The sequence below is a fragment of the Cetorhinus maximus genome, chromosome 3, assembly GCF_964194155.1.
Source record: "Cetorhinus maximus chromosome 3, sCetMax3.hap1.1, whole genome shotgun sequence".
In the NCBI taxonomy this organism is placed as follows: domain Eukaryota; kingdom Metazoa; phylum Chordata; class Chondrichthyes; order Lamniformes; family Cetorhinidae; genus Cetorhinus; species Cetorhinus maximus.
The window spans coordinates 18,785,276-18,806,390 of record NC_135881.1 but is presented as its reverse complement, the minus strand read 5'-3'; the positions used below and the strand labels follow the sequence as shown (position 1 = coordinate 18,806,390).

Below are 21,115 nucleotides of genomic sequence, written 5' to 3'. Positions count from 1 at the left end.
CCTTTGCTGAGCACTGAACGTTCAGCATCGGAGAGGGGAAGGTCAGGGGGTATAGTGAATACGCGGCTGGGGCTGGGATTGGAAGATGGGGTGAGGACGGAGGGACAAGCAGGGGTGGAGGGTCCCAGATGGGTGTTGGAGTCGATGAGTTGTTGGAGCTTGCGTTCCTTAGCACTTGAGAGAAAGAGAAAAAGTTTCTTGTTGAGGCGACGGATGAGGCGAAGAATAAAATGAAACTGGGGGCACGCGCAGCTTTGAAAAAGGGTGCGGCAGTGCTGCTGGAGGGAGAGGTCGAGTGTGTTCATATGGCGGCGCATGGCACTGAGTGTGGATCTCAGAATGCGACGGGAACAGCAGTCCGAGAAACGTTTTATGTCCCGGAGATACCTGTAATCCTGGGTGGGCAGCTAAACATAAAAGGGAATTCCAAAGTCTCTGTAGGCATTCAAATCGCAAAAAGGTGATAAAAAGAGGAGTAGGGCCAAAAAAGGATTTATGCAGAGGGCATAGCTGAAGTACTCAATAAATACTTAGCATCTGTCTTTACAAAAAAAGATGCTACCCAGGTCATGGTGAAAGAGAAGGCAATTCATACACTTGAAGGATTTAAAATTAATAAGGAAGTATTGGATATGAACATATGAACTAGGAGCAGGAGTAGGCTACTCAGCCCTTCAAGCCTGCTCCGCCATTCAAGATCATGGCTGATCTGATTATAACCTCCCGCCTACCCCGATAACCTTTCACCCCTTTGTTAATCAAGAATCTATCTAGCTCTGCCTTAAAAATATTCAAAGACCCTGCTTCCATTGCCTTTTGAGGAAGAGAGTTCCAAAGACTCACGACCCTCATCTCTATCTTAAATGAGCGACCCTTTATTTTTAAACCTGGACTCCTATTTCTAGATTCTCCCACAAGAGGAAACACCCTCTCCACATCCACTCTGTCAAGACCCCTCAGGATCTTAAAGGTTTCAGTCCAGCCATCTCTTACTCTTCTAAACTCCAGTGGATACGAGCCTAACCTGTCCAACCTTTCCTCATAAGACAACCCTCCCATTCCTGGTATTAGTCTAGTAAACCTTCTCTGAACTGCTAATGCATTTACATCTTTCTTTAAATAAGGAGACCAGTTCTGTACTCAATACTCCAGATGTGGGCTCACCAATGCCCTGTATAACTGAGGCATAACTTCCCTACTTTTGTAATCAATTCCCCTCGCAATAAACAATAACATTCTATTAGCTTTCCTAATTACTAGCTGTTCCTGCATACTAGTCTTTTGTGATTCATTCCAGATCCCCCTGAATCTCAGAGCTCTGCAATCTCTCCCCATTTAGATAATATGCTTTTTTAATCTTCCTGACGAAGTGGACAATTTCACATTTGCCCACATTATATTCCATTTGCCAGGTCTTTGACCGCTCACTTAACCTAACTATATCACTTTGTGGCCTCCTTCGCAACTTCCTTTCCTACCTATCTTTGTGTCGTCAGAAAATTTAGCAACCATTCCTTCAATCTTTTCATCCAAGTCATTTATATAAATTATAAAAAATCAAGGCCCCAGCACTGATCCCTATGGCACACGACTTGTTACATCACGCCAACCAGAAAAAGACCCATTTATGACTACCCTCTGTTTCCTGTTAGCTAGCCAGTCTTCTATCCATGCCAATATATTACCCCTTACACCATGAGCTTTTACTTACTGCATTACTGTATATTAAGTTGGCTAATTTATTAGAGTTCTTTAAGGAAGTAATAAGCAACATCGATAAAGGGGAACCAGTGGATTTGATGTACTTGGATTTCCAGAAGGTATTTGACAAAGTGCCACATCAAAAGGTTATTGCAAAAATAAGACCTCATGGGGTAGGGGGTAACATATTAGCATGGATAGAGGAGTGGTTAGCTAACAGGAATCAGAGAGTAGGGATAAATGGCTCATTTTCAGGTTGGCAAGATGTAAACAGTGGAGTGCCACAGGATCAGTGCTGGGCCCTCAACTACTTACAATCTATATCAATGACTTGGGTGAAGGGACTGAATGTATGGTTGCTAAATTTTCTGATAACACAAGGATAGGTCAGACAGTAAGTTATGAAGAGGACATAAATGGAGTCTGCAAAGGGATTATAGATAGCATGCAGGTACAACAAGTGATTAGGAAGGAAATGGAATGTTGTTCATTGCAGGGAAATGGAATATAAAAATAGGGAAGTCTTGCCACAGTTGTACAGGGTGTTGATGAGACTACATTTGGAGTACTGTGTGCACTTTTGGTCTCCATATTTAAGAAAGGATATAATTGCCATATAAGTAGTTTTTTTTATTCATTCATGGGATGAGGGCTTTGCTGGCTGGGTCAGCATTTATTGCCCATCGCTACTTGCCCTTGAGAAGATGGTGGTGAGCTGCCTTCTTGAACCACTGCAGTCCATGTGGTGTAGGTACACCCACAGTGCTGTTCAGGAGTTCCAGGATTTTGACCCAGTGACAGTGAAGGAACAGCGATATATTTCCAAGTCAGGATGATGAGTGTCTTGGACAGGAACTTCCAGGTGGTGGTGTTCCCATCTATCTGCTACCCTTGGCCTTCTAGATGGTAGTGGTCGTTGGTTTGGAAGGTGCTGCTGAAGGGGCTTTGGTGAATTCCTGCAGTGCATCTTGTAGATGGTACACACCGCTGCTACTGTGTGTCGGTGGTGGAGGGAGTGAATGTTTGTGGATGGGGTGCCAATCAAGCGGGCTCCTTTGTTCTGGATGGTGTCAAGCTTTTTGAGTGTTGTGGGAGCTGCACTCAACCAGGCAAGTGGGTAGTATTCCATCACACTCCTGACTTGTGCATTGTCAATGATGGACAGGCTTTGGGGAGTTAGGAGGTGAGCTACTCGTCTCAGGATTCCTAGCTTCTGACCTGCTCTTGTAGTCACAGTATTTATGTGGCTAGTCCAGTTAAGTTTCTTGTCAATGGTAACCCCCAGGAAGTAGATAGTGGGGGATTCAATGATAGTTGGATTCTATCTTGTTGGAGATGGCCATTGCCTGCCACTTGTGTGGTGCGAATGTCACTTGCCACTTGTCTTTCCAAGCCTGGATATTGTCCAGGTCCTACTGCATTTTGACATGGACTGCTTCAGTATCTGAGGAGTTACGAATGGTGCTGAACATTGTGCAATCATCAGAGTGCATCCCGACTTCTGACCTTATGATGGAAGGAAGGTCATTGATGAAGCAGCTGAAGATGGTTGGGCCGAGGACACTACCTGAGGAACTCCTGCAGGGATGTCCTGGATCTGAGATGACTGACCTTCAACAACCACAGCCATTTTCCTTTGTGCTAGGTATGACTCCAACCAGCGGAGTTTTCCCCCTGATTCCCATTGACTCCAGTTTTGCTAGGGCTCCTTAATGCCACACTCGGTCAAATGCGGCCTTGATGTCAAGGGCAGTCACTCTCACCTTACCTCATGAATTCAGCTCTTTTGTCCATGTTTGACCTAAGGCTGTAATGAGGTCAGTATGGTCAATGAGTGGCCCTGGTGCAACCCAAACTGGGCGTCGGTGAGCAGTTTATGCCTAAGCAAGTGCTGCTTGATAGCACTGTTGATGACCCCTTCCATTGCTTTACTAATGACCAAGAGTAGACTGATGGGGTGGTAATTGGCTGGTTGGATTTGTCCTGCTTTTTGTGTACAGGACATACCTGGGCAATTTTCCACATATCTGTGTAGATACCAGTGTTGTCGCTGTACTGGAACAGGTTTGCTAGGGGCGCAGCAAGTTCTGGAGCACAAGTCTTCAGCACTTTTACCAGAATATTGTCAGGGCCTATAGCCTTTGCACTATCCAGTGCCTTCAGCCATTTCTTGATATCACATGAAGTGAATCAAGAAGGATTGGTAGAGAAGGTTCACTCGACAGATTCCTGGGATACAGGGATTGTCCTATGAGGAAAGGTTGGACCTGTATCCATTAGAGTTGAGAGAAATGAGAAGTGAACTTATTGGAACATATAAGATCCTGAGGGGACTTTACAGGGTGGATGCTAAAAAGATGTTCCCCCTTAGGGGAGAGACGAAGACGAGGGAATACAGTTTAAAAATAAGGGGTCTCCCATTTAAGACAGAGATGAGGAGAAATTATTTCTCTCTTAGGGTCATCAGTGGAATTCTCTTCCCCAGACAGCATTGGAGGTAGAGTTGTTAAATATTTTTAAAGCTGAGTTAGATAGATTCTTGACTGACAAGGGAGTCAAAGGGTATAGGGGATAGGCAGGGAGAGGCCACAATCAGATCAGCCATGATTTTATTGAATGGCGGAGGAGGCTTGAGGGACTGAATGGCGTACTCCTCCTAATTCGTATGTTTAAGGCACCAGGAGTGCATGAGATGCATCCAAGGATATGGAGGTAAGTGAGAGTGGAAATTGCGGAACCACCGGCCATAATTTTCCAGCCTTTTTTAGACTTGGGGGTGGTGCCAGAGGACTGGAGAATTGCAAATGTTATCCACCCTTGTTCAAAAAATTGTATAAAGAGAAGCCCAGCAACTACAGGCCAGTCAGTTTAACTTCGGTGTTGGGTAAGTTTAAGAAACAATAATTCGGGACAAAATTAATAGTCACTTAGGGAAATGTGGATTTAAGGAAAGCCAGCATGGATTTGTTAAGGGAAAGTCATATTTGACTAACCTGCTGGAAATTTTTGAAGAAGTAACAGAGAGGGTTGATGAGGGTAAATACTGTTGATGTGGTGTACGTGGACTTCCAAAAGGCATCTGATACAGTGCTGCACAACAGACTTGTGAGCAAGGTTATAGCTCATGAAATGAAAGGAATGTAGCAACATGGATACAAAGTTGGCTGAGTGACAGGAAAGAGAGCAGTGGTTAATGGATGTTTTTCATACTGGAGAAAGGTTTGTAGTGGAGTTCTCCAGGGGTCGGCGTTGGGACCCTTGCTTTTCCTGATATATATTAAAGATTTAGACCTTGGTGTATAGGACATAATTTCAAAATTTGCAGATGATACGAAACTTGGAAGCATTGTGAATTATGAGGAGGATAGTGTAGAACTTCAAAAGGACATAGACAAGTTGGTGTAATGGATGGACAAGTGGCAGATGAAGTTTAATACAGAAAAGTGTGAAGTGATTCATTCTGATAGGAAGAACAAGGAGAGACAATATAAAATAAAATAAAAGGTACAATTCTAGAGGGGGTACAGGAGCAGACAGACCTGGATGTTTATGTGAATAAGTCATTAAAAGTGGCAGGAGATTGAGAGCGTGGTTAATAAAGCATACAGTATCCTAGGCTTTATTAATAGGGGCATAGAGTACAAGAGTAAGGAGGTTATGTTAAACTTGTACAAAATACTGGATCAGCCTCAACTGGAGCATTCCATCCAGTTCTGAGTGCCACACTTGAGGAAAGATCTGAAGACATTGGAGAGAGTGCAGAAAAGATTCACAAGAATGTTGCTGGGGACAAGGAACTTCTGTTACATAGATTGGAAAAGTTGAGACTGTTTTCCTAGGAGAAAAGAAGGTTGAGAGGAGCTTTGATAGAGGTATTCAAAATCATAAGGGATCTGGACAGAGGAGATACTGTTCCTATTGGTGGAAAGATTGAGAACGACAGGTCACATTTAAGGTAATTAGCAAAAAAAGCAATAGAGGCATGAGGAGAAACTTTACATGCGGCAGTGCATAAGAACTGAAATGTGCTACCTAAGAATGTGATGAGGCAGGTTCACTGAGGCATTCAAAAAGGAACTGGATTATTATCTGAAAAGGAAGAATGTACAGCGTTATGGAGAGAAAGCAGGGCAGTAGGTGCCTTATTCAGAGAGCTGGCATTGACACAATGGGCTGAATGGCCTCTGTCAGTGCTCTAACTAATCTGTTCCTTCAAACAGCAATTTTTTTTACCGTTACTGATTATGAGATATGTTTTGGCCAGGAACCTGAAAGAACCTCTTACTCTTTTTCAAATAGTGGGATATTTTACATTTACCTGAGCAGACAAAATAGGGCCTCAGGTGCACATCTCATATGCAGGAAACATAACTTGCTTAATGCTTTTGTACGGGACTCCTTCCTTCACGATTTCAACTGAGGCTTTAATCTGTTTATTTTAAACAAGGCAAGGCCTCTGCTAAAATAGCGGAGGTTCATACATGCTAGTAACTCATGACAAAATAATGCCTGTAAGTTTTAATTCAAGCTTCAAATATGATTTGAACTGGCCTACCCTTGATGGGTATGTTTCACTGGCTTTTGACCAGATCATTGGGTAGTATAAAAGCTGGAAATCTGAAATAAAACAGAAAATATTGGAAAAACACAGCAGGTCTGGCAGCATCTGTGGAGAGAGAAACAGAGTTAACGTTTCGAGTCTATATGACTCTTCTTGAGAGCTCTGCTGAGTTTTCCCAGCATTTTCTGTTGTTATTTCATTGGATAGTGTGTTTTACAACAGCATAATGCTTTATCTCAGTGGGGTGGAAAATGAAGAAGCTTAATTCTTTCCCTGCAAACTAGACTAAAGCAAGGCAGTGTATAAATAGCAAGGCAGTGCAAAGGAATACATTAGAGTTGATTTTTTTTCACAAAACACAACACACTTAATATGTTTACAACATTATATCATTTACACATATGATTTTAACAACTCTTTAAAAACTAGTGATCCCATTTAATTGAGGAATAGATCAAAATGCTTAATATTCATTACAATGCACATCTGATTTATAAGGTGTGTGATCACCCAGGGTAAACCTGCATTGTACCATTTGATATTGTATCATTGTACCACTGAATTGCATTAGTCTCTTCGGCAGACTTTCTTAAGGAGCTATTTTCTTTTAAAAAGAAAATTCCTCCAACACAGGTTTTCAAAGAAACAGAAACAGAAAGCTAAAATTCTCAAAATGGGGTAGCCGTTGCTTCTATTTGTAATTGCATTTCTAAGGAAAAATAATTTGTTTTTTGGGGCATTCACGATTACTGTTTTGGTGAAGATATCTTAATACTTGGCATATAAGCCAAGGCTTTTGGCAGTGTCGGACTTCCTAGGTGTTTTCATCTGAGGGAATGGGTAATAATCCCCTTTTGTGGCAGTTGGTGCTATTTTAGTGAGAAGCCCATTTTTGCTTGCCCATATATTGGATCTCTCATTTGGAAATGAAAATCTTTTATTGATCTTAGGTATGCAGTGATTATGGTTGGTGAAAGAGTGGATAGCCTTTAATTCATTAGGTTTGAAGGCCACATGCGTTGTTGCTTCACCATTGGCTTTTTTGTAGTTACATGACTCAATTACACCTTTTCTGAGTGGAACATTTCTGATCATTGAACCTCGTTGTTGATTTCGATCGTCTATATCCTTGTTTTCCTGCAAGTGACTCATTTGACCCACATTCTGCGCTTGCACCACGCGATGAATATCTAGATGTGTGCGCCAAGGAGTTTCACCCTTCTGGGTATAATCTTTGTTTGGAAAGTCAAGCGTGACACTGTTAACAGGAAGGCGTTCTTCAAATGCCTTTGGTTTTCGTACTGTGTGGTTGACTGACACTGTTTTGACTTGGAGCTTGAAGAATTCTCCATTTGCATGTTTACTTTTACCTGCAACTTAAAGAACATTTGAAACACATTTTTGTTCATGCTTTTAACATTACCGAAAACCAAGTGTTGCTGAATAACCATGAATCCTTACTTACAGTGGCATCATCATTACTGACTACACATCAAATCACAAGGTAATGGAAGACAATTACTGAAGAAAGTGTTTTGTATTCATGCAATGGTACAAAAACCAAGGGTGGAATTTTATGGCACCTCCTGCTGGTGGGATTTTCCGGTCTCGCTGCATTTTACGGCTCCTCTCCCACCATGATGGGGCTGTAAACTTACCCCCTATGGAAACTGGTGATTCAGTTGGTTAAACCCTGGACATGGGATGAAAGTAACCTCTTAATCTAAGGGTTCTATGTGAAATTAGTTCAGACATTTTCAATAAATTTCCTAGTGGAAGTGGGCCTATAGCACAAAGAAGTCCCTTACTTGGCTCCCACTGGCAACCCCACTCGGAGAAACCTCAGATTAATTGCTATGGGAAAATGAAACTATGGCCAGAAACTTACTTATGTCGGGCGGGCTGGGCGGGAGCGGGTGGGGGCGGGCGCAGAGCCAATCCCTGCCCACAATCGGCTGTGCGCCGCCATTTTACATGGGCAGGCCAATTAAGGCCTGCCCAGCATGATGCTCAGTGCTACCTGTGTGGGCGGAGGTAGGAGAGTCGGGGCCTGCACTCTTTCGCGCATGTGCACGAAAGAGCACAACAATCTCCCTGAGGCACGGACTTGCCTCAGAAAAGATTAAATTACTTTAAAAATGTTGTTATAAAGTTAAAAATTATTTAAACATGTCCCCTCACATGAGCTGGGACATGTTTGTCAAGTTCACCAAATTTATTTATTAATTTTATGAAACTTTCAGGAAACCTCATCCTACCCGTGGATGACGTTTCCTGGAAAATGTGAAGGCTGCTTTGGGCTCTTCGCCTGCCCGCCAACCTTAAGGTTGGACGGGCAGCGGTGTTAATAAGCTTGATTACTTTTTTAATGGCTTTAATAGGCTGTTGACAGTTTGGTCGGCGCGCAGCCACCTCCGGCGTGCACCCGCCGAGTGAAAGATCTAAATGACGAGCGAAAGATCTAAATGACATGCGATAACATCAGGACGCACGCCCAACGTCATCTCACGTCATTTTGCGCGTTGGCATGTCGGGCCCGCCCCCACAAGCTGACGGCAATATTCTGGCCTATGTCATACTGAAGCTTTAAAAAATGTTCACCTGAAAATGGGACTGAGACACACTTGCTGCAGAATAGCTGTGCCTAACATCTGGCTGTGGTATAACTGATCTTTCAGTGCTTCATGCTGACACTAGTGCATCAAATAGGAAGATTTCCATTTGCCTCTACTCACAGCACTAAACTTGATAAACCCTGGAATCCTGTAATGCCTTATTTCATTTTAGAACATTGGCCAATTTGGCTGAGAAGTGGTCTTTTGGTTATTTTATATTTTATGATGTTGCTATGAAGTTAAAATTGATTCACATGGAGTAAATTGCCAGGAACACGCAAGGATGTGGAATAAGTCCATGAGCTGGAGGGCAGCAGCAGATGAAATAATGATCAGAGTTGTGTTTCTCGTGCTAGATTGGTTTGAGATAATGCCCATTCTTTCATAAAAATTTCAGACCTATAAAGTTAGAATGATTCATTGAGCATAACAGGAGTCCCAGCAAAACAGGTAAGGAAGCTGCCATCTGGGACAACGACAAAGAAGTGTAGCAGCTCAGTAAACTAAGCATTAACATACAGATGAGGGAGAGGAATAGAGATTAAGGGCTGGATTTTCGTGATCCGAATGGAGGAGGACGGCTGAAAAATTGGCAGCAACATTGTGTGTGCCAACATCCTGCTTCAATTTAGCACAAAAAATTTTCGTGAAGCGGGGGGAGTGCAGACCTGTGTACATGTTCACACTCCTGTTGAGGTCAATTAAGATTGGTAGGGTCTTGTTAATAGCCCGAATTTTTCTGCAGGTTTTTAACTTTGGCAGAAGTGGCCAGCATTTAGGAGCTGTCTGTCTTAGACTAGCTGAAGGCATGGACCAAGTCAGTATCTGTTCTTTTTAATTCGTTCTTGGGATGTGAGCGTCACTGGCTGGGCCAGCATTTATTGCCCATCCCTAATTGCCCTTGTTTAGAGGGCATTTAAGAGTCAACCACATTGCTGTGGGTCTGGAGTCACATATAGGCCAGACCAGATAAGGATGGCAGATTTCCTTCCCTAAAGGACATTAGTGAACCAGATGGGGTTTTACGACAATTGGCAATGGTTTCAAGGTCATCATTAGAGTCACAGCAACCTGCACAGGAAGGGCAGACTGTCGGGCATCAGGAGACCAGAGGAGAGGGACAAGGGGCGCAAAGGAAACATCATCCTGAACACTATTCACTTTGAAATGTAAAAAGTGACTCCCTGTCCTCCATCTTGGCCTCTCAGGGAACTAAGACATATGGGGAGAGGATGGGAAAATGGAATTAAGGCTGATGATTAATTATGATTATATTGAATGATAGAGTAGGCTTCAGGAGGCCGTAGGATCTACTCCTGCTCCTATATTTTATGTTATATGTTAAGTTTCTGTTCAGTAAATGAGATAACAATCCATAACCCGCATGCAATGCCCCATCATTCACAGCATTCTCTCTTAATTAGATTAATGGAGTGATTAGTAATAGTCTGGGTACAGTACAATTGGATTTTCAATTGATCTGTGATGTCATCCTCCTACACTTGCGGCAAGCCACACAATGATGCTAATAGTCATGCACTAGATGTCCATTGACTAAGCATGTGCTGGGACACCTGATAACATCACTGCAAAAGCACTGGCCCACACAAAGATGACTTTTGGGCTTGCACTGGGTTATTCAATGACCTCACTGAGTATGCACTGACACACAATGACATTATTGAGTATGCATGGGTCACACGATGACTATGCCAGTAACATGATTCTCATTTCCACATGGGATGAGATATTATGCATCTATTCTAACTGCTTATTTATGTTCATCATTTAGTGGCGTAAATCATTAGGAATGCTTCTTTTCAATGTCATACATGTAAAATTACAGAACAGAAATAGACCATTCAGCCCAACTGGTCCATGCCAGTATTTATGTTTCACACAAACCTCCTCCCATCCTACTTCATCTAACCCCATCAACATATCCTTCCATCTCTTTCACCCTCATGGGCAGGATTTTCCCGTCGGGGGGCGGGCCCGCTCGCCGACACGTAAAATGACGCACGGTGACGTCGGGCAGTATTCCCAACGTCACCGTGCCCCATTTAAATTTTCCAGTAGGTGGGGGTGCAGCAAAATCAGCTGCGCGCCCGCCGACCTGTCAATGGCCAATTGAGGCCATTGCCAGAGTAAATAAACTAATTAGTGGACCTACGCGTCCAACCTTAAGGTTGGCGAGCAGGCCAGGAGCCCCGGCGGGAATTAGAAAAAGCATGAAACCTCATCCACGGGCGGGATGAGGTTTCATGTAGGTTTTTAAAAATTTTAATAAAGTTTTTGTAAAGATTATGGACATGTCCCAACTCATGTGACAGTGTCACATGAGGGGAAATGTTAGGGAAATTTTATTATTCTATTTTTAGCTTTCTTACATTTAGAGCTGATCTCCCTGAGGCAGCACTTAGCCTCAGGGAGAGGAGTGCGCTCTTTCGTGCGCATGCGTGAAAGAGCGCACTCTCGATTTTGGGATTCTCCCGCCCGCCCGCACAGGGAGCACACAGCGCTTCTGTGCGGACGTCACGCTGGGCGGGCCTTAATTGGCCCGTCCACGTAAAATGGTGCTGCACCTCCGATCTGGGGTGCCGATCGGAAGTGCGCCCGCCCATCAACTTCGCCCGCTATGGGGAGAAAATCCTGCCTCATGTGTTAATCTAGCTTCCCCTTAAATACACCTACGCTATTCATCTTAATGATGCCTTGTGGTGGCGAGATCTGCATTCTAACCACTGTCTTAACTTTCTCCTGAAATCCCTCTTGAAGTTATTAGTGACTATCTTTTATTTATGACCCCTAGCTTTGGATTCTCCAACAAATTGAAACAACTTGTCTACATCAACCCCATCAAACCTCTTCATCATGTCCTCTGTTATGTCCTCCAAGCCTTCTCTTTTCTACACTATAAAGAGCCTCAACTTGCTCAGTATTTCCTGATAAGCATATTCTCTCAATTCTGGTATCATTCTTGCAAATCTTTTGCACCTTCTACGGTACTCCTACATCCCTTTTTTTTCTAGAGACCAGAACTGTGCACAGTATTCTAAGTAAAAGGACAGCTTGTCAGTTCCTACAGTACAATACATGCCAATTTGTTCAACATGTCCAAAGTGTAGTGTTTTTTTTTCTACAAACTATTAAATGTGCCTGTTTACAATGACCATATCCTTAAACAGTCAGATTCCATTCACTTGGCACATCTGGCATAGTCATGGTTTGACTGCACTAAAAGTACTCCAGTCAAAGAGAGTAGAACATATTGTACATTAAAATGGACTGCAATGTAAACATCATTCATACCTTGGAGTAATTCATCAATGCATATGGTCCTATCTCTCACAATACATTTATACTATGGCTACTGGGACCAGTAGCTAGTCTTAATTTTAATTTTATCTCTGCTATCTATCTCCAGTTCAATTTTCCCGGTCAGGAAAGAGATCTCCACAGGTTGTTGATAGTGCTAGTGGATGACATTAACAGTACATTTAAATAGCTCTGGGTAAATTTATGAAACTTGGGACAAAATTCTAAGGCACTGACTCCCCAGCCAAAATGTCAGGGACAATCTTGCTGGGAAGCCCTAGCCTGATTTTTTTTTTTTTATTTGCTCATGGGATGTGGGCATTTATTGCCCATCCCTAATTGCCCTTGAGAACTGAGTGCCTTTCAGAGGGCATTTAAAGAATCAACCACATTGCTGGGGGTCTGGAGTCACATGTCAGCCAGACCAGGTAAGGATGGCAGATTTCCTTCCCTAAAGGACATTAGTAATGCAGGTGGGTTTTTATGACAATCAGCATTAGTTTCATGGTCATCATCCAGATTTTTATTCAATTCAGATTTCACCATCTGCCGTGGTGGGATGCGAACCCGGATCCCCAGAGCATTATCCTGGATTACTAGTCGAGTGACAACACCACTATGCCACCACCTCTCCTTAATGGCCATTGTAATGTTAATTGGCTCAGATTGACACTTCCGCCCCTATCGAGGAGGAAACTCAAACTCTGAGTGATGCTAGCCAATCAAATAGCAAGTAGATCCCTAGTTCCAGCAGCGCCACCAGGAGAAGTGGCCACTCTTACGATTGCAGCCTGTCCCTCAGGAGGAGTGTCGCTGGAGCTGGATACAAAGGTGAGTGGGTGTGTTTCATCAGGGCCAGTCTGGCAGGCCCAATGAGGGGAGCTGCAATCGAGAAGGTGAGGCAAAGAAGCGAGGGTGGGAAGTACTGTGGGGACAGATCCTCCATTGAGCACAATGCCAGAACAGGAAGGGCCACCCTCCCCAGCCCACAACAAGGCCGCCAGGGTTCATATAGTGGTCTCGCCATGTGGCATGGGCAGCCCTTCCGTTGGTAAAATACCAGTGGTGGCAGAAGGAGGCCACTAAGTGGCCCAATGACAGGCAGGCTGCCCAACGCCCCCCTTGCCTTTGGTAAAATACCAGTGGAGGTAGGTAGATGATGGGCATAACATCATCTGCCATACCACCTGGTTTTACATCCCTCCCATCTGCCAGGGTCAGGGTGGTGTAAAATTCCAACCAAGGTTTGACACTACTGGAGTTATGCTCTATCCTTTAAACATACCTCTTTGACCAAGCATTTGACTATCTTTCCTAATACTGCCTTAAGTGCCTCAGTGCTTAATTTTGCTTTACAATGTTCTTGTGAAGCGTCGTGGGACATTTTATTACATTGTAAGTCCTTTATAAATATGTTGTTGTGTGGTGTGAGACTGCCCTCTCTAAGATATTTCATGCTGCACTTTTCTATAGCATAATTCCAATGGTGTCAAATGTGGTTTAAAAACTTCTCAGAGCGGGAAAGTTTTGAGTTTCTTAAAACACGTTCATTTTAATGGCCGGGAGCAGAGTGTGTACGCATGTGTACATTAACCCAGAGCTTAAAAAACAATCAAGTTGGATCCAGCAGGAGCAAGACAGCTACGCAAAACACTTCATGCAATGTTAAAGTTACAGAACAACCACACCCTTCAGGTTAAACTTGTGACTTGTGTTTAAAGTATATCTGATACAGGTTGTAAATCTGGAGGTCAAATCCAATCAGTCTTTCTATTCTGGTATTAAATTATCACAAGGAGTCACCAGAGTAAAAGGTTTAATCAGAGTGCTTAATATAGAGTCTCCAGTGAAGAAATAATCACACCATTTGTATTTCCTTTTAATGTTAAACAGTTTTAAAAAATTATGCTTAACTTTTTTTTTAAAATAGTTGTGCTCATCCAGGTGAAGGAAGTTACTGGTAATGCTAGGGAATTTTCTACATTACAGCAGTGACTACACTTCATTGGCTGTAAAGCCATTCTGCAGTTGTAAAACGGGGCTTTTAATGCAAGTTCTTCCTTTTTTGCCTAATGGAACTCTTCCCATTCAGTATCAAGCAACTCCAGGTCAGTTATTGCACAGTTGCACAGCAAGATTCCTGTATTCTACTCCAACAGTATGCATCAATCTCAATCTTGAAAGAACACCTTCTATTGCAACAGTGTGAACATTTTCCCATTTCTGCACAAGCCATCCGATGGGCTGCTGAGTGAGGTTTTCAACTAGTGCTGAAATAGGGATAGTTCTGTGATATCTGAATCAGTTTGGCATAATTCCCTTACAACCAGCAGGCAGAGGAGACTTTCATTACATTAGCAAAGCTAGATATATGATTTTAATTACCTCTGGTTACACCCCTGCGCTCCCCACCACCCCCCTTTCCCCATTGTATGCAGTTGGACTGGATTTCAACCCTTATTCCAGAACTGAAGGCAAGTATCTAACTGTACCACCCAATTCCACTTAATAATTAATATATTGCTTCATTGAGTGGTGATGTTTGTTCAGCTCTGTGCACCTACCTGTTTAATTTTATATTATTTGTTTTTTGTTGCATTAGTTTTAAATTGGAAGGCCAACCTTGTTCTGTCGATCCTTGTCTGCTCAAAACTGATCCAAAGAAATTTCTCTTCAAACTTATAATGCTCAGAGTCGTACTTAAAGCTGGTTTCCTGTTAGTGAAACTTTAGAGTCCCTGGGCTGACTTTGTAAGTTTTCATATTTTCAGTGCCACATATTGTATAATTTAGTATGACAGTGATAAGTTAAATGGAATTACATAGAAATTACAACACAGAAACAGGCCATTCGGCTCAACTGGTCTGTGCTGGTGTTTTTGCTTCATATGAGCCACCTTCTGCCTTGTGCCATCTCACCTTATCAGCCTATCCCTCTATTTCATTTTCCCATATGTACTTATTCAGCTTCCTCTTAAATGCATCAACTTTGAATACATTTATTCAAACATTGTGATTATTGTAGTGTTAGCTTCAAACTACTGAAAAAGTGCTTATAATATTAATTGTAAAAGTAAGCATTTTGAAGTTGAATAAAAGCAAAATACTGCAGATGCTGGATAAAAGCAGAAAATGCTGGAAATACTTGGCTGGGCTGGCAGCATCTGTGGATGCTGTTAGAGTTAACACTTCAAGTCCAATATGACTTAATTTTACTAATATTCATTTGCCTTTTTCCAATTTAATTTAACCCATCATGTCCATTTTACCCTCGAATTTTTATAAGATCTACTTACATTTTGGGAAAAGGAAGCTTGGTGCCAGGGTTTACATTGAGTGAAAACAAACTTAAAAAGCCTGTTTTCCAATCATTTGAGATTTATTTCTGTAAAGGCTGATGTGGCTGCTGCATAAGTGCAATTAAATTAATCTTTGATGTGTTTGTACCAACTGAAAATCCAGAAGGAAGCTGTTGATCTGTATTACATGAGTACTGTGAGACAGTTAACAACAACATGAAAGCTTCCTGCCAATTGTCTCTATGCTAACAGTAAAACTGAAAATTCATTAAAAAAAAAATGAAATCATCCTGGTAGCTACATGGTTATGCTTTGAACTGGATGTACCCTCTAATGTGATGCAAACTTTCCCTTGGCGAATAATATAGTGATTGTGAAGATGTGTACCCAGACTATTTCACGTAGATAACAGAGCTAAATTCAACAGTATATAAAGCGCTTTTAATGTTCTCATCCCAAGGAGCATAATCAGCAAATAAACTGACAGCAACCTAAAGAAGATGACATTAGCGCAAAGCTTGGATAAAGAAGTAGGTTTTAAGGGTTTTTTTTAAAGGAGGAGGGGGTAGGAGAGAGGTAAAGCGCTAATGGAGGAAATTTTGGAGCTCAGAGCCTAGGCAGCTGAAGGCATGGTAACCAATAGTGGGGCAAGTAAAATCAGGGATGTGCAAGAGGCCAGAATTGGATGAAGCCTGAGCTCTTGGAGAGTTGTAGAGCTGGAGGAGGTTAGAGCGATAGGGTGGAGTGAGGCCATGGAAGGATTTGAAGATGGAGGATGAGGGTTTTAAAATCAAAGCATCGCCAGACCAGAAGCCAATGTAATCCAGCGAGCATGGTGTGATGGGTGAAAGGGACTTGGTGCAAGTTAAGGTGCAGGAAACTGATTTTTGGGTGAGTTCAAGTTTATGGCGGGTGGAAGACAGGAAGCTGGCCAAGAGAGCATTGAAATAGTGAAAAGTGTGCCATTGTGACCATGTGGTAAGTGACAGTGCTCGTTTAATAGTTCTTAGAGAGACAACAGCTATGGCATCTGACTGTTTTAAATGGCGGTTCAGTCCCACAGATATTTTTTAATTCTCTGAAAACTAAGGGAAGGGCAAAAGGCCATAATGGAATATGGCAAAATGTTTGAAATGGGTAGAAAGAAAGATAAGATAAAACAAAGACTTTTAAAAATCTGTCAGATGTATAAGGAAGTCTAGAAGTTCTTTTTGACCAAGAAAGCCTCGTACCTCATATTTGGTCAGTCACAATGGCCATCTCTGGAGCATACCCATGTGCCCCTTGTTCCCTTTGTTCCTGACATGCTTCTACACCTCCATAATTTTGAGGACTAAAGTATTTAACATTCTCCTCAATAGCTTCTCCATTTCCATCCTTCACAATTACAGCTAATCTAGAAATCATAGAACTGTTACAGCAGGAGGCCATTTGGCCCATCATGCCTGCCCTGGCCAACATGTAGCCATTCAGCTTAATCCTATTTTCCAGTTCTTGGTCTGAGCCTTGTTGGTTACAGCACTTCAGAAGCATATTCAAGCACTTCTAAAATATGTTGAGGGTTTCTGTTTCTACCACCCTTCCAGACAGAGTCCCAGATCCACATTGTCCTCTGGGTGGATAAATTTCCCCTTGAATCCACTCTAAACTCAGTACCTGTTAACATAAATCTCTGGTTATGGACCCCTCAACCAAGGAGAATAGAGTCTTCCTGTCCACTCTATCTAGAGCTCTCGTAATTTTATTCACTTTTAGGTGTCCCCTCAGCCTTGTCTAATGTGCTTTCCCACACATTTTCCTTCATTTTCATTTCTTTTTTTTGAAATCTGTAAACCCAGGGTATTTACCAAAAGAGTGAAGCCACATGGTTCACGTTTAAAAGGATTTTACTACACAAAAAAAAATCAAAGAACATGGATACTAATAACTCTGCACAACCTTAAATGATCAGCTATGCTAAAACTATTAAAAGTACATGAGCACAGTTACTTATTCTCTAAATCAAACTTATTAATTCAACTTTCCTTCTACACTCATTTGACTTACATCCCCTATAAACTCAAGCCAGGCATTTATCAGAAATTGGATGATTAACCACTTGGTCTGAGTACTGTTTCAAAGGTTTGCATATGGTTGAGATTTCTTCGGCCTTCCGCTTACTTCCGGAAAGGTTATCCCTTCAAATTTCCTCCGTCCCACGGCTATAGACTCCCAGTTCAACATAGGCATCGCTAGCATCTTAAGTGTAGCCACCTCAGCTCAAAACTCTCCTGGTTCTAATACTCATTGGCCAGAATTTTTCCGTCGGCGAGTTGGGGGCAGGGCCCGCTTGCCGACGCGGGATGATGTTGGGAGGAACCCCTGATGTCATCCCGCCCCATTTAAATATTCAGGAAGGCGGGCGGACAGCAAAATCAGCTGTCCGCCTGCCGATCTGTCAATGGCCAATTGAGGCCATTGACAGGGTAGTTAACCCAATTAAAGGCCATGCCCATCCAACCTTAAGGCTGGCGGGAAGGCCAGGAGCCCCGGCAGGCTTCTGAAAAAACATGAAACCTCACCTACTGGCGGGATGAGGTTTTATGTCTGTTTTTAAAAAGTTTAATAAAGTTTTAGTCATATTTATTAACATGTCCCATCTCGTGTGACATTGCCACATGATGGGGACATGTTCATAATTTTTTTATTTTTCTATTTTTGATGTTTATAAAGCTTTCACCGATCTCCCTAAGACAGCACCTAGTCTCAGGGAGATGTGCGCTCTTTCGCACATGAGCACTTTGACAGTTAGGGAATCCCTCCCCCCCCCCCCCTGCATAGGAAGCGCAGCAGGAAGCGGGCCCCGCCGCCCACTCAAAATGGTGGCGGGGCCCGCCCACCCATCAAGGGCAAATTCTGCCTGTTAATTCTGGAGTCTTGCATCTAAAATTCTCTCTCTCTCTCTTCTCAGCTTGGCTGCTTGACTCCTGTCCCTGATAGCTGTCTATTGACTCTGTTTGGATGTGCATATAAATGTTGGCTGAGGTCACGACCAAGTTCAACACTAATGCTTTACATAAATTGAATAGCCTGATAACTTTCTGCTTAGGTTTTTATCTGAATAAAGTACTGCAAGGCTGGGGAAACGTATCTCAGGGTAGCAGAGGAGCAAAATGAAAATCTATTAAATGTTGCAAATCTTCTTCAAATACATATTCTTATGATGGAATTTGGGTATTTCCAGACCATCAGGTTATTCATTCAACCTGCATCCAACAAGCCAGAACAATCTCTACACTGCTTAGGAAAAAACACCAAAGAAACGGTGCACAGCTGAAACCCAAGTGTTTCTTAAAGCCACTCTCCTTCGAGGGGGCTAGAGACAGAAGAATTATTACCCACATAATTTTTGTGATATTTTCATATGCATTCAAGCCAATGGTTGGGGTTGGGTGTGATTGACATCATCAGATCATAACAAATAGGAGAAGGCCATTCAGCCGCTCAAGCCTGCACCACCATTCAATAAGTTCATGGATGATCTGATTGAGGCCTTAAGTCCATTTTCCTGCCTGCCATTTCCCCCCACCAACCCCTAATAACCTATACTCCTTTGTAGATCAAAAATCTGTCTAACTCAGCTTTGAATATATACAATGATCCAGCCTTTTCTGCTCTTTGGGGAAGAGAATTCCAAGGATTAACGAAATTCCTCCTCATCTCTGCCTTAAATGAGGAACTTCCTATTTTTAACTATGCCCCCCCCCCCCGCCCCTAGTTCTAGATGCTCCCTTGAGGGGAAACATTCTCTCAGCATCTACCCTGTCAAGCCCCCTCAGATCATCTCTCATTCTTCTAGACTCCAATGATTGTAACATATGCCTGCAGACTAAAAAATGTGCTTTTTCTTCATACATTCTAAGGCATGAACAAGGTTGGCCTCAGTTTTAAAGGCTATTAGCTCTGCCAGTGTTTCCATGCTAGTAAAACAAGGAACTTGTGTTTGGATGAAGTCATTGACTTGAAACATCTACTGCTTCTCTTTCCACAAAAGTTGCCTGATCTAATAAATGTCTCCAGCATTTTCTGTCGTTATTTCAGATTTCCAGCATCCACATATTTTGCTATTGTAACAGGGTGCCTGCTCTGATGGTGATGGATATGGCCGTTTTGTCTCTGTCATAACTCTGTCCTGTGCATTACCCTCATTTTTATAGAGCACCTTTCTCCATGATCACCTACAAGGAAGAGTTTAGAGTAAATAAAGAGAAACTGTTTCCACTGTCAGGAGGGTTGGTAACCAGAGGACACACATATAAGAAAATTGGCAAGAGAACCGAGGGGATGAAGAGACTTTTTTGACAGTACATTACAATCTGGAATCCCGTGTCTGAAAGTGTGGTGGAAGAAGATTCAATAATCATTTTCAAAAGAGAATTGGATATATACTTGTAAAGGGTTATGGGAAGTAGGCCTAATTGGACTGCTCTTTTCAAAGAGCAGGCACACGCACGAAAAGCCGAATGGCCTCCTTCAGTGTGTTGTTCTACGATCGACAGGTCTCACCTCAAACAAAAACTTCTACCAGACCAGCAATATACAGCAAATACAGATCACGTTAAAATTGCACATAACCGTACGCACTGCGAGGCTCCCACTCCTACTTGATTACAGAAAGAATCCTTATGGAGACGTTAACCAACTACATTTCATCTCAGGATTCGGCATTTACCTGTTCTAAAAACAACGTGTGTCTGTTCTTTTTGCTGCTGTCGTATGGAGTCATACTGCTCTTCCAGTTCATTTATATCCATCATGAGTGAGTTGTCTTCTACAATGCTACTCTGGCAGTATTTGACTGCTGAGTGGTTACGCCTGTTGATTATTTGAGTCAGGTACATTTTTCCCCGAACCATCTGCTCCCACACGCAGGTTAGCTTTGGACAGCAGCTAGATACGAACATCCTCGTTTGTTTAAAGTTAGCAAACACAATTGTAGCAGATGACTCAGAAGCCTCATCCGGAGATTCACTGGTAGGCTACGAATTCTCAGAACTGCCCTTTCGGATTGGCTCACATTTATTGAATGTGAACAGCTCTCAAAAAGTCACCCATCTGAAAAAAATCGACTCGAAAAGGTTGAGCCTTTGTACCAAGGAACACGTTACACTATTTACCTGTGCATTAAAAAATGCTAAGCGCCGCCAAAACAGCGGTTGAGAAAAAAGATTAACACATTCGTTCCCGTCAATTTGTGCTGTAAAATTTTTGCAGGGTGAAACAACAAAATAAAACCTGAGCAAATAACTCGGTTAAACTGAATAACTAAGGAGAACCTGTTTCCAGTTGCAGAAGGCTTGGTAACCAGGGGAAACAGATTTAAGAGATTTTTTTAAAAATTAGAGGGCGACAGGAAAAAATGTTAACCAAGCCAGTTTTTAAGATCTGGCATACACTGCCTGAAAGGGTGATGGAGCAGATTCAATAGTAATTTTCAAAAGGGAATTTGATAAACAGGGCTATGGGGAAAGAGCAGGGGAATGGGACGAAATGGATAGCTCTTTCCACTACATAGGAGTAGCAAGTTTGCACAAGAACAGGACTCATAATTATGATCTAATCGTTTACGTAGGACCTTTACAA

General features: G+C 42.4%; 1 protein-coding gene across 1 annotated transcript; it reads right to left on the bottom strand.

Annotated features, from left to right (window-relative positions):
- Window positions 1-5,187: 5,187 nt before the first annotated feature.
- LOC144672684 (uncharacterized protein C9orf152-like) lies at window positions 5,188-20,611 on the bottom strand. The gene is made up of 2 exons (XM_078534581.1): window positions 20,205-20,611; window positions 5,188-7,632 (listed from the first exon to the last, which is right to left on the bottom strand). The coding sequence occupies exons 1-2, from the start codon at window positions 20,434-20,436 to the stop codon at window positions 7,031-7,033; spliced, it is 834 nt and encodes a 277-aa protein (XP_078390707.1). The 5' UTR covers window positions 20,437-20,611; the 3' UTR covers window positions 5,188-7,030.
- Window positions 20,612-21,115: the final 504 nt, after the last annotated feature.